The sequence below is a fragment of the Saimiri boliviensis genome, chromosome 3 (genome assembly GCF_048565385.1).
Source record: "Saimiri boliviensis isolate mSaiBol1 chromosome 3, mSaiBol1.pri, whole genome shotgun sequence".
In the NCBI taxonomy this organism is placed as follows: Eukaryota; Metazoa; Chordata; class Mammalia; order Primates; family Cebidae; genus Saimiri; species Saimiri boliviensis.
In genome coordinates, this window is record NC_133451.1 from 116,611,746 (window position 1) to 116,626,101 (window position 14,356).

General features: G+C 38.7%; 1 protein-coding gene across 6 annotated transcripts in view; it reads right to left on the reverse strand.

Moving 5' to 3' along the window:
- CFAP97 (cilia and flagella associated protein 97) overlaps nt 1-14,356 on the reverse strand; it is a 40,471-nt gene that overhangs the window by 4,076 nt on the left and 22,039 nt on the right. For 5 of the 6 annotated variants that reach the window (XM_039468410.2, XM_039468411.2, XM_074396710.1 and 2 more), the window contains exons 3-4: nt 7,701-7,966; nt 860-1,010 (exon numbers count right to left, since the gene is read on the reverse strand). In XM_039468410.2, the coding sequence (XP_039324344.1) occupies nt 860-1,010; nt 7,701-7,966 (417 nt within the window). The remainder of the gene's footprint in view (nt 1-859; nt 1,011-7,700; nt 7,967-14,356) is intronic. The other variant, XM_074396713.1, reaches the window with a different exon arrangement.

Consider the following 14,356-nt stretch of genomic DNA (forward strand, 5'->3'; position numbering starts at 1 on the left):
ACATCCAGATGCCACACTAGGGAATTTTGATTCACTAGATTGGCACAGAAAACAAACATTTCTAAAAGCTTCTCAAATAATTCATGTGGGAAAAAAAAAATCACTTTGTAGAACCATTTATATATCTAATCCACAATAACTTACTGCATTCAGGGATGAAGCTAAGTTACTCAAATAAGACCCTGTCTTAGTCACTAGACCGTGGAAGCACGGTTTGTAGAAGGAACCAATGGAATTCCTAGTTCTAGTCATTTGAGAGTTTAAGACTCATATGGGCGGGCCCTGGAAAGCTGTGGCACTGAGTGGTTTGGTATTACCTTCCAGTTTTTACATAGCTTAGAATGCAAATATGAAGTGATGGCATAGGCTTCTGTAACAAACACTGGCCTCTCTAGATGTTGCACACTCCAGCACTAAATGGTCACTCCATTCCTGTATTCTCTGGGGCACACAACTGGTCATTAAGTTTTGTTTTAGTTATCCGATGAGTAAGAAAAAGCACATGTAAGGGTTGGAGGCTATTAGCAATAATTCTTAACTACCTAGGGAGAATGTTTCAGCAGCTTTTAAACAACGCATCTATGCATTTCTTCCTTTAATAAATTTTGAAATTAAAAGTCCCCCTTCAATTACCTAAGAACCTACTGATACTTTCAATTGTTTTATCTCCTGGTTTCCTTCCTGCATTGTCATTACATGCTGTAAATGAAATCTGAAAGTAAGTGAATTAAAGCAAGTAAAACAAAACATGACAGTGAAAAATAATAGAACGCATTCGAGAAGTACCATAATCACGTAAGTTACGTTTTTTTTGGATATGAGATACAAATAAGTATAAAACAATTTTGAATATGCTTACTTAAGGGGCTATATTGGCCAAGAGTGGATCTGGCTCGCCTCGACAATGGTGATGAGTTGAGGTAACCCATATTGCGATGATAGTCCATCAGTTGTTCTGAGCGTTTCATACCAACTGTTGGTTTTACAGCTTCAAGCCTCTTTAATAAAGCCTTCAATAAAGACAATCAATTTGAAAGTCAAGGTTAAACAGCCATTATTTTTAACAAGGCAATACATTCTAGAGCCTGACATTCACTTTTTTTTCTTTTTTTTTAAGAGACAAGGTCTTACTCTGTCACCCAGGCTGGCCTTGAACTCCTGGGCTTAAGCGATTCTCCCATCTCAGCCTCTCAAGTAGCTGGGATTACAGGTGAGACCTACCCCATCCAGCCAAACTATTTTAAATCATTCCTGACATACCATGTGAAAAACATATTTCAAATAATATAATTTCATAAAAATCCAAGAGTTTTTGCCTATCCCACAGCTAACCAAACCACTGATATAACAACTCATCCAGGGATGTCCAACAGAGAGAATACAGTCATGGGTTCTTAGTTTCTCTGAGATGAGTTCTTAGTATACTCTCCTGTTGTTTTTTTTTTTTTTTTGAGACGGAGTTTTTCGCTCTTCTTACCCAGGCTGGAGTGCAATGGCGCGATCTCGGCTCACTGCAACCTCCGCCTCCTGGGTTCAGGCAATTCTCCTGTCTCGGCCTCCTGAGTAGCTGGGTTTACAGGCACGCACCACCATGCCCAGCTAACTTTTTGTATTTTTAGTAGAGACGGGGTTTCACCATGTTGGACCTCGTGATCCACCCACCTCGGCCTCCCAAAGTGCTGGGATTACAGGCTTGAGCCACGGCGCCCGGCCAGTATACTCTTTTCTATGTATCACTACAGACAGAAACTAAAAACCATGGCTTTAGGCTGCTAAAAGCCTAAAACAGAACAACAGCAACAAACTACAAAATAAGGTGAGTTAGACAAGCTTGCCAGAGGCAGAATTCTTTTGTGCCAGGTTAGCCTTAGGAAAGGTGCTGTAAGTTGAAATAAAATACATTAAACCTGATTTTCTCATAGACATAACATAATGGGAGTGATAAAGCTGAGAATCTAGTGTCAACCCCTAGAAATGACCACTCACATATGGGAGCTACTATAGATTTCTACCCATGGACATTGCAGAGCAATGTCTTTCACTTGGCTTCCTTTGCAGTAGTGCCTCAAGGGCTGGTAGGCCACTGCGGAAAGGGCAGGAGGGAGGGCCCTTGGCTCTTCCACTGCTGACTTCTGCCAGCCCAACTATGCTTTCCGTATTGTCTGTTTTATATACTAAAGATTCTGCATAACATTTAATGTGAAGAAAAAAGTTTTTGCTGTTAAGAAGTTTGAAAACCAGTTACTAGAGAATATAAAGCTTTAAAAAGGATATGTACGCTGGGAACAGTGGCTCACACCTGTAGTCCCAGCACGCTGGGAGGCCAAGGCGGGTGGCTCACCTGCTTGAGCTCATGAGTTTGTGACCAGCCTGGACAACATGGTGAAACCCTGTCTCCATTTTTATAATAGTTTAATAAATAAAAAAAGGATATATAAACCAATTGGCCAAGGCAATATAGTATCCAATAACATGGTATTTTTTTTATGATGCAGTAACAGACTAATGTATAATGCTCTAAATTTTGTTTATAATTATTTCTTAAAAGGTGAATAGGTTTATTCTGTTTGCTTTTCGTAGGCATTGTTGAGAAAGAAATACCAAAGCAGACTAAATAGCCTGGGGAATTGATCCATGATTGTGTTTTATTATTTTCTTTACTGACTGAAACTGTCTCTGAAGGAAGCTGATCTTTATTTGCAAAACGAGTGCTGACCTGCACTAAGTTTCACATAAAAAATCAGACTCATGAATTTAATCACAGGACAACATTTTGGATATTTTCAGTTAAAAACATATTATTTTAAAATTTTTACCTGTTTTGACATTTTTAATGTGACTAGTAGAAAATTAAAAATTATGCATATGACTCACGTTTCTACTGTTGTAGAGTGTATCGAGTAAGATCTTACTAATAGAGAAAAATATTGTTCACAAATTACTATGTACACAAAGTAAAAAGAATACTAGTGATTTTCCACTGCTGAATCAAACAGCTAGCACTGCGCACAGTGGCTCACACCTATAATCCCAGCACTTTGGGAGGCCGAGGTGGGAAGATTGCTTGAGCCCAAAGTTCAAAACCAGCATAGGCAACAAAGTGAGACCTCCCCCACCAACTCTGCAAAAAAAAAAAAAAATTAGCCAGGCGTGGTGATGTGTGCCTGTGCTCACAGCTACATGGGAGGCTGCGGTAGAAGCAGGAGGATTGCTCAGAAGGTAGAAGCTACAGTGAGCTGTGTTCATGCCACTGCACTCCAGACTGGGCGACAAAGCAAGATCGTTATCTCGAAAGACAAAAACAAAAAAATAGCTGAAATATTTTTTCATAAAATTAACTATTTTGGAGAATAATAAAAGCTGTAAGAAGTTAACAGTTTTTGCCCTATATGTATATATAGAACAACCACTAGACATTAAGGGTTTCAACTTTTCAAAAGTAAACCCTGGCTGTGTGCAGTGGCTCACGCCTGTAATCCCAGCACTTTGGGAGGCTGAGGCGGGTGGACCATATGAGGTCAGGAGTCTGAGACCAACCTGACCGATATGGTAAAACCCTGTCTCTACTAAAAATACAAAAATTATCCCAGCGTGGTAGCGGGCGCCTGGTTCCTTTTTAAGGAACCCAGCATCCTTAAAAAGGTAAACATAAAATTACCATATGACCCAGGAATTCTACTCTTACTAAGGAACTAAAAGCAGAGACATGAACAGGTACTTGCCAATATTCACTTCAGTATTATTCACTATAGCTTAGGTCTACACCTACAATGGAATAATATTCAGCCATAAAAAGGAATGAAGTTCTGATACATGTTACAACATAGATGAAACATGAAAACATTTTAAGTGAAATAGACCAGATACAAAATGACAAATATTGTACCATTCTACTCCTATGAAATATTTAGAATAGCCAAATTCACAGAGACAGAAAGTAGACTAGACACCCTCAGGGGACAAGGGGGTAAGGAGAGGAGAGTTGTTAAATAAGCACAGCATCTGTATAAACTGACGAAAAAGTTTTAGAAATAGATAGTAGTGATGGTTGCGTAACACTGTGAATATGCTTAATGTCACTGAATTATACACTTAAAAAGTTAAAATGGCAAATTTTACATTATATATACATGAGCAACTTAATAATGTAACAAAAACCATTGAATGTGTACCCTTTGAATGGGTAACAACACGTGAATTACATCTCAATAAAGCTGGTTAATAAAAAGTAACCCCAAAGCTAGGCAACTCGGATTTTCACCTGGGTGCTCACACATGCTGGCTGTGTGACCTTAAGTCCCTGTGCCCTACTCAGTGTCTCTCTCTTTTTTTTTTAATACTAAATTAAAATTTTATTGAATAAAGAACACTCTACGGAACATATGATTTGATGATGGTCTAGGTTTACATTACACGGAATGAAGCTGAACATGACCACAGTTTAATATGGAATGTCAAACAAATTAGTATTTTTCATTATACAAAACTGTTTACGTAGCTGACATGCAAGATGAAAAGTGTCATACTCAGCATTTTCACTAATCATCTGTGATAAGCTTTAAAAAAGGCATTTGGAGAAACTGGTAGACGTCTTCAGCATATAGTTCAAATAAATTAGTTACATGTGTGCTACTGAATCCTCTTTAAACCTCTCTTGCATTCCCAGGAAAATCTTAGTGCAAATATCAAATTTGTTGGTCATGCCAAGACTGTCAAACTCATAATAGAATACAAGTTCCGAATCACTGTGTTATTAAGTAGGGCAAACCCAAGAATACCAGTTACTGCAAAATTCATTTAGGCACACTTAATAGCATTTTTTCTAAGTCTCTAACATTAATAATGAAAGCCTGTTTACAGTACTAAAATTCTATCATTCAAGCATCAATGATTACATTTCAGAAAAAGAAAATCATTCATTTCAGTAATAGCATTATTGCTATATCCTAAAAAAAAAAAAAAGGGAGAGAGAGAAAGAATCATAATTAACAAAACCAGTATCTATAATTGGATACATGGGGAAAAACATTTTAGGGGAAAAAAAAAGTGTGCTTTACTTGCCACAGCAGGAATTATATAATGTAAATACCATATTGGCCCACACCACAAAAATCCATGAGGGAAGTTCAAATGGGAACACCGTATGTGCGTTATTTTCAAATCTGTGTTTGTGAGTTTATACTGTATCTGCTGGTACCAATACATGACAACAAAACACACTCTTCCACACGCATACACGTACAAGTGATTGCTAAACGTTAAGCATGGCTTGATTCCCTGACTCCAGCTCAAAAAAGACAAAAATGTTACATTACATCACAACTGTCTTAAAAACGTTTACGGAAACCATTAAATGAATGTGAGTAGCGGCTGAGGAATGATGAAAAAGTGACGGTAACGATATGGTGCAGGTTGGATGGAAAAAGAATGCAGGTATAATGCTGAAATTTGCAGATGCACGGAAAGTCTTATTCTGTGGGCCTTATCTGAATTTTAAACTGATACCAAGAATAAAAAAAAATATATAGTAGCACGAGTCCGTTGACACCTGGAGGGTCAGGCCTAGAAAGCTTAGCTTCAAAGTGCAAATTTTAACAGTGGAATGTTTTAGCAGGGACTTAAGGACAATCCTCTTTTTCTTGTTGAAAAGACCAAAGGTGTTCAGGAAGTATTTATTCCTGGGTAAAATTATTTCAGTTTCTTGGTAAAACAAAAATATTTAGTCCAATTACCACGCACTCATTCACATACACAGAACCATTCTTAGGGGTGTCTGCAGGGAGAAAAAGCCCTTATCTATGTAACACCTAATGGAACTCTTATTTATAATCTAAGTTATTTGAATCCACTACTTTAAATACCAACATGCACCTCTCTTATCCCCTCCCTCTCCACCCATCTACCCCAGACACCTCCAGTGAACCTAGGTATTCTAATGTCTTTGTCTTTTCTGAGCCTCATGAGTAAGGCTATTGAGTACCACCTCCACTGGATCAAAATTAACACCTGGTGCACTTTCTACAGCAGCTTTTTTCTTCTCCACAATTGCCCGCTCAGTGTCTCTTTTACTCTTCTACAGCTATAGTAACGATAACACTGCTCTCAGATTATAATACCTAACATTTGTAAAATAGTATGCATGATGTAATTGCTTATTAAATGAGATAGGCCCAGAGCCAAGTGCAAGGGCACAAACAAAGGAAGTAATCCCAAATGTTTGTGACATACAGGAATTTCAAATGTTCATGAAACAGGAACGAATCCTGAATGCTGCTAAAGTGAGGTGTGGAAAGCTATCCTGTAGCTCAGGTCCCACCAACCTCATTTCACCTAGCTTAGCTTTCTGTTCCTTACCACATGCAGGGTAATCCTCCCGAAGGGTTCAAGACTCCTGTTTTTGTAAACAGTAATCCCTAGTTTCCCAACTCTTGGGGTTAGTATGATAACAAAGAAATGTGCAAAACAGTTGTTACAAGTTTAGGTGAGTATACTGTTACATACGACTACACTGTAACATGAGGGTTAATTTTCAAAAGGGTCTTAATAATTTTAATAGCTTTCTAAATTATTTTAGCTCTGTGTTTACATGTTCATGAAGGGTCTAATTCTAGTCTGAGAGACTACCCAGGTTTAAAATCTCAGCCCAGCTGCATACTTAGTAGCTCTGTGCTAAATTAAGCCTCAGTTTTTTCATCTGTAGGATGTGGATAAAAATAGTTATCTACTTCCAAGAATTATTGTCAGTATTCAATAAGTTAATATTTGGAAGATACTCAGAATGATGTCTAGTGTTTTGTAAGAGCTCAGTAAATATCAGCAATTATTATAACTAAATCTTATGAAAAAAATATCCTGTGATAATAGTTTTATACGTGAAGATTTTCAACAGTTCCCATATTTATTTTCTTAGCATATAAAACTATATGATTTGTAATAACCAATGTTTCATACATTTAAGTAGCAGACTAATAATTTGGCCTACTTGAGATGTACTGATCCTCTAAAATAAATTATATACAATTTGTTTTAGCTTTCCAGGACATAGTAGAGATTCCCTAGTGACTAGATACTTCACAGAAGATACACTGTATCTGACCCTTGGATACCATTTCCTGTTCTACTGTTGTGATTTAATTGATCTAGTCAAATAAATAATTAAGCTTTCAATATTTTCCTTTAATGGTTTTTTTTTCTTTTTTTTTGAAATGGAGTCTGTCCGGCTCTGTTGCCCAGGCTGGAGTCCAGTGGTGGAATCTTTGCTCACTGTAACCTCAGCCTCCTGGGTTCGGATGTTCCTCCCACCTCAGCCTCCCAAGTAGCTGGGACCCCACAGGCACGTGCCACCACACCCAGCTAATTTTTGTATTTTTGGTAGAGTCGGGGTTTTGCCAGGTTGCGCAGTCTGGTCTCAAATTCCTTGCCTCAAGCAATCTGCCCACCTTGGCCTCCTAGAGTGCTAGAATTATAGGCATGACCCACTGTATCTGGCCAATGGTCTCTTAATCTATAGTTTCCTGGATAAAAAGAATACATATTGTATCTTCCAGACTTACAGCACATCATACATTTCATACCATATATATCTGTGCCTGCTTTTATGTAATGAAGTTTGAAATTTTGGCTACATTTAGATTTCCTGTAAGCTAGACGTACAAATCAGTGCAAACACATTTTCTTTGATGTCTATGTCAGTTACTTACCAAGTTTTCTCTCTCGATCCTCTGTTGTTCCTTCTGTCTGTTGACAGCGCTATGATACAACTTTGGGGGATGATCAGCCGATCTAGGAATTGTACTTTTGCTTCCTGGTTTTTCTGCCTGTCTTGACAGTTCTTTCAAAAGCCTCTGATTTTCCCGATCGATCTGTCTTACCTCTTCTCTTGTGAAAGAGTAGTTTTTCCCAGGTGCTACTGGAGGCTGATCAAAGTGATGTTTTTGTGGTCCTTTTTTATCTAATTGCAGAAAAGCTACAGAAAAGAACAAAAAAAGGAAAAATGGTCAAACAAAATAGGTATGTGGTATATGCTTCTTTGTTTTTGTTTTTGAGATGGTGTTTCGCTCTCGTCGCCCAGGCTGGAGTGCAATGGCGCAACCTTGGCTCACTGCAACCTCCACCTCCTGGGTTCAAGCAATTCTCCTGCCTCAGCCTACCAAGTAGCTGGAATTACAGGAGTCCGCCACCATGCCCGGCTAATTTTTGTGTTTTTAGTAGAGATGGGGTTTCAACATGTTGGCCATGCTGGTCTCAAACTCCTGACCTCAGGTGATCCACCTACTTCGACTTCCCAAAGTGCTGGGATTACAGGCGTGAACCACCGTGCCCAGCCCTGTGATACATGCTTTAACCCTTAAAAATACGTATTAGTTCATGAGAAAGTGTATATGAAATAATACTAATGACATCTAGATTTTACAACTATGTAGAGAAAAAATTGGATGTGGCTTAGTATTTTATGCTCACTGGGTTCCTTAGGCATAAAAACTACACATGAAACAATGAAAGTTATCTTTAAAAATGTATACAGTACTGGTTTTCAGGCAGGTATAATTTAAAGACAATGCCTTTGTTACACCAATTTTATCCTTCCCTACAGCATTTTAATAGCTGGAAAGGTTAGAAACCTCTGGGTGGAGGCCACTTAATACAATACTTAATTTAGGTACAGTTTTTCTTACTTGGAAGGCATACTTCAAAAAAAAAAAAAGGTCCCCAGCAATGACTGAGAGAAACAATGCAAAAACTAACTCAGAATATTCCAAAACTATCAACCAGAAAATATGCTGCATTTGTAAATCTTAATATTGTCATTAAAACAAATACTTCTACTGTAAAAGTCAAACATTTTATTGTTGATTAAACATAAAGGTGTTTTTAACTAGTAACAATATTTTACATACTATAAAATTAAATTTGTATCAATATGCTTACTTCTTAAATTTCCGTATCACAATGATCAATAAGCGTTAATTATTACTAAACATTTTAAGAAACATCCAAAAGTATTAAATTTGCTGAATGTTTCAGGTTAAGTATGTAATAAAAAAGAATACACTGAGGCTGGGCGTGGTGGTTTGCAGGGTGGCCTGCAATCCCAGCACTTTGGGAAGCTGAGGGGGTGGACTGCCTGAGCTCAGCAGTTTGAGACCAGCCTGGGCAACACGGTGAAACCCCATCTCTACTAAAGTACAAAAAAATTAGCTGGGCATGGCGGCATGCACCTGTAGTCCCAGCTACTTAGGAGGCTGAGGCAGGAGAATTGCTTGAACCAGGGAGGCGCAAGTTGCAGTGAGCCAAGATCGCACCACTGCACTCCACTCCAGCCTGGGTGACAGAGCGAGACTCTGTCTCCAAAAAAAAAAAAAAAAAAAAAAGAAATACACTATATCAGATTAACAGACAGGAATATTTGATTTGGTTTTTAAACAATATTTTAAAATTAGCCATTATTTGGGGTTTTTTTTGACTGTCCTTATGTTAATTTTTTAAACGTTTAGCATTTTATGCTGTGGCATTTTAAATCCCCCATTTAAAAATAAGTATGGGCCAGATGAGATGGCTCACACCTGTAATCCCAGCACTTTGGAAGACTGAAGCGGGAGGATCACCATAGGTCAGGAGATCGAGACCAGCCTGGCCAATGCGGTAAAACCCTGTCTCTACTAAAAATACAAAAATTAGCTGGGCGTGGTGGCACACACATGTAATTCCAGCTACTTGGGAGGCTGAGGCAGGAGAATTGCTTGAGCCTGGGAGGCGGAGGTTGTAGTGAGCCAATATTATGCCAGTGCATTCCAGCCTGGGCGACAGAGCAAGACTCCATATCAAAAATAAATAACAAAAATAAGTAAGGTACAGAAAAGTTACATCACTTGAGCAAGGTCACAAAAAACGGTAACTCTACTTCCCTACATTTAAACCAGACTATCAAAGACTATAGAAAATTTAAGAAATAATTAACAGTGGCTTCCTAGTAGGAAAATTAAGAAATTAATGATTGGTAATTTGCTGAAAATTATACCAAGTTAGTGATAAAACCTGGATGAGAACACATTTAGAGAAACAGATTTAGATGTATAAAACATGTTAAATTATCTTGCCTCCAAGAAACATGCATTTTATAGAATAAGCCTTCTAGATTAATTTATCTACACGCCCTTTAAAATTCAATTATAAAGGAAATTAATAGTAAACTGTTTTTCCCTAATGGTTTTTGTCTTTTTTTTTTTTTGAGACAGGGTCTTGCTCTGTCACCCAGGCTGGAGTGCAGTGGCCTGATCTTGGTTCCTTGAAGGCTCTGCCTTTGTGGTTCAAGTGATTCTCCTGCCTCAGCCTCCTTCCTGAGTGGCTGGAATTACAGGCGCCCATCACCACACCCGGCTACTTTTTGTATTTTTAATAAAGACAGGGTTTCATCATGTTGGCCAGGCTGGTCTCGGACTCCCGACCTCAGGCGATCCACCCACCCCTGCCTCCCAAAGTGCTGGGATTACAGGTGTGAGCCACTGCACCAGGCTGAAGGGTGGGTTTTGATCAAAGGGGAGCATGAAGCAAATTTTCTAGGATGGTGGAAATGTTCTCTGTTTTGTATTAGTTACCACTGCTCTGCTAACGCACCACCACCAAACTTAAGTTGTGTGAAGCAGCAATCTGCGAAGACTCAAATACCAGATCAAAGTGCCTACCCCCGGCACGGGAAGCAAGGTGCTCCCGTAACAAAATTAGCACAGGTGGACCAGCTTTGGGTGGCCAGCAGAGCTGCAAGATCCTGGAGAAGACTGTTGATGAGGTCTGAGCGGATGAAATGGCCAAATGTCTAGCAACACTGTGCCTGCGGTGTTAAGGCAAATGTGAAAACTAACAGCCGCGCTGGTAGGCCTGGCCCAGCAGATCTCCAAGCAGGATGCTCAAAGTACTGGTGGCTTATTTTACCCACAATAAGAATGGACAAAGAGAGATGGACTAAAAAAGTAATCAAAAGAACTGGCCCATTTTCAAGCAAAATTTAGAAGGAATATAAAAAAGCCAAAACTTCTGCGGCATAAAAGCGAAACTGCTTCTCATCCCTAGTCTCCCCCAGGAGGCTCTCAAAGTACTCAGAGAGACTAGCAGAGAAACCACACCTGAGGACTCTCAGCTGCACCTGGACCTCATTTAGATCCTGGCTCTCTAAGTTAGAGGCACCTGTGGAAAGGGTGGATGCATTTTTGCATATGGGAAGAAATGTAAATCAATCTTTGGACTGAAGAGATTTTAAGATAGAAAATCTTTAAGTATTATTACACTTGACATTATTTGACACTTCTCTCATTAAGCAGGGTTTACGCCCTTTTCCGTTAAATCTAGAAGGGTTTATGAATGACCATTTCAACCAATAGAGCATGAAAGAAATGATGCTATGTGACTTTTGAGGCTAGGTCATAAAAGGCAACGAGGTTTCTGCCTTGTTTCCCGGAACACACGTGCTTAGAACCCTGAGCCACCATGTAAGATGTCCAATTACGCTAAGGCTGAGACATGTGAGGAAGCCAGGCTGCATGGAGAAGCCGATGTGGGCCCTTTAGTTCTGGTTTGCAGGTTGTACCAAGCCCAGGCACCTGACGTGAGTACATAGCATTCAGTTGACTGTAGTCCCAGCCACTGAGTTACCCCTACCTTTGAGTCTCTCTCTTCTCTAAGCGTTGGAGTAATCTGTTATGTAGCAACAAGTAACTGATTACTTCATCACTTTTAAAAAATCACTGTGTGACAGACAAAATACCTGTGGCCAAGAGCATCCCACAAGCAGATGGCTAGTTTGTTGTTATTTGGTTTAAACTGATTATCTATCTTCCATGGTGAAATGGCTTCTTAAATGTCATTGTCCAGTTCTGTTTTGCCTTTATCATACATTTCAAATCAATGACGTTTATCTTTTTGGTGTATTTGGCCCATTTACTAATGTGAAACACCCTTCTCTGTTTCTTTTAGTGATTTTCATATCTTGAGTTCTATTTTGTATATTAATAAGATTGTTACACTTTTACTTTCTCCTTGTTAAAGGAGATATGCCTAGCCCTTATTTTCATTCTTCCTATACTATTTTAAAAATCTTTTTAGGCTGAATTTTGTTTACTTTTTTCCCAATTCTGTTGGCATATTATGAGCACTCATATTTAGCATAACAGAAACCTGATCAGACAGGGCTAGTTTTTCCTTTTTTTTACTGTGGCAAAACACACGGAACACAAAGTTTACCAAGTTAAGCATTTTTAAGTATACAGTTCAGTCGTACTGAATACATTCATACTGCGTAACCACCACCACCCATTTCCAAAACTCCTCCCATTGTATGAAACAAATTCTGTATCCATTAAACGCTGACTCCCCACTGCTCCTTTCCCTTGGCCTCTGAAAGCCACCATTTGTCTCTATAATTGTGACTACTTCAAGTATCTCATATAATCATACAGCATTTGTCTTTCTGAGACTGCCTTATTTCACTTAGCATAATGTCCTCAAGGTTCACCCACGTAGCATGATGTCAGAATTTCCTTCATTTTTCAGGCTAAGTAATACTTCTGGTTTAATTTTTTAATGTGTTTCTGATAAGTTAAAACCAGCCACTTACGTTGTTTGTACGTCTTTTTCTATAATCTTTACTAAAACTTTTGTTACTTTTTTTCCCTCATTCTATTTTGGAAGATTGACTAAGTTTAAAAAATTTTTTCTCTAAGATTTTATCCAAAATTGTGTAGCATTATGAATAATCACCTATTCTAGTTCCATTCTCCTAGACCTCAGGAACCCCTTACACCTCCCTAAAGACTGAGGTAGATGTATGTGGATTACATCTACCAGTATTTACCACGCTAGAAATTAAGTGTTTTAAAGATATTAATTCCTCTAAAAATAATAAACCAATTATATGTTAACACAACATTTTTATTTTAAAAAGTCAGCAAGTGGCAGAGTTTAACGGTTTTGCACTTGTTTAATGCCTGGCTCAAAACCCCATCTCTACTAAAAATATAAAAATTAGCCGGGCATCGTGGTGCACACCTGTAATCCCAGCAACTGGAGAGGCTGAGGCATGAGAATTGCTTGAACCCGTGAGGTAGAGGTTGCAGTGAGCAGAGATCATGCCACTGCACTCCAGCCTGGGCAACAGAGTGAGACTCCATTTCAAGAAAATAAAAATAAATAAATAAATAAATAAAAAGCAAATCAAGGCGTAGTTTTATTAGTGAAAATGGTTTTGTCCTCAAAGATCCTAAAATCATCAAGCTTGCTCTGTTAAGAGTTTGAAGTATTACATTCTTCAGCTGAGTCCAGTGCCTCTCTGTTGATTTTTGCCTTTCTCAAATGTTTGGCAATACTTGTAGCGTGCTGAGGTATTGAGATTTCCTGCAGTTTGCCAGGAACCAGGGATGAAATGTGCTTCCAGGCAGGACGTACTGGCAGCTAATCTCCGTCAGGCATCTCCTTTCTTAAGGAGTGTCACAGGGTCTGTATCTTCCCCTTGAACAAGGCCCTTTACTTCAATCCCTCACACGCTGGTATCATTTTAGCAAAAAATATAACCAGTTTCTCTGCTCATCAGTGCATCTTTAATCTCATTTCTTTCATTTTTCTCCTCAAAATACATCCTGGAGTGTTTATTTCATAGTCTATATAGTAAATTTTGAGGCCATGTATTTCCAAAATGTTTTAAATTTTGCCATTTCAGATTCTTTTTAAAGTGACCTGATTTTATGTATACAAAATATGAAACATACCTTCAAATCTAGTCTGGTCAACAACTTCGACGCTCTCCAAATAGGTGAGATTCATGCCATAACCTGGTGTCTAAAATTCTGCTTACTACTCTACTCTTTTAATGCCCTCTCTGCCTATTCAGGCATTTACAGCTCAAGGTCAAGGATCTAATTCTGACCATTTTTTGACATTTACATAGCAAAGACAGCTTTTGATGGAGGTGGGAAATTCCCCAAGTAGCCACCCTTGAGCTAAAAGAGGCTGAATATTCAGAAATTCTACTAATCTTTAAAGATCCGCTTTAAACTCCTGTATCTAATAATGCCGGTCTATAATGATCGTCCCTTCTGCCAATATTTCCCACAGAACCCTAAGAACTCTGAAGTTAGAATGGACCTTAGCAACCTTTATCAACAGTCTCCTCCAAGTAAAGTGCCTGCCGCTCAGAACAGCGGCGGCTGGCTTCTTTGTGACCATGTTGGTAACATCCAGAAGCCTCCATTTTTTTATTCCACGTTCAAAACCGTCTTCACCTTGGTTCAACACTGCTTCATTATTCCATGCCCGATACTGACAGATTTGATTTTACATTCTTTTATTACTCTTTGTTTCACAGGTTTAC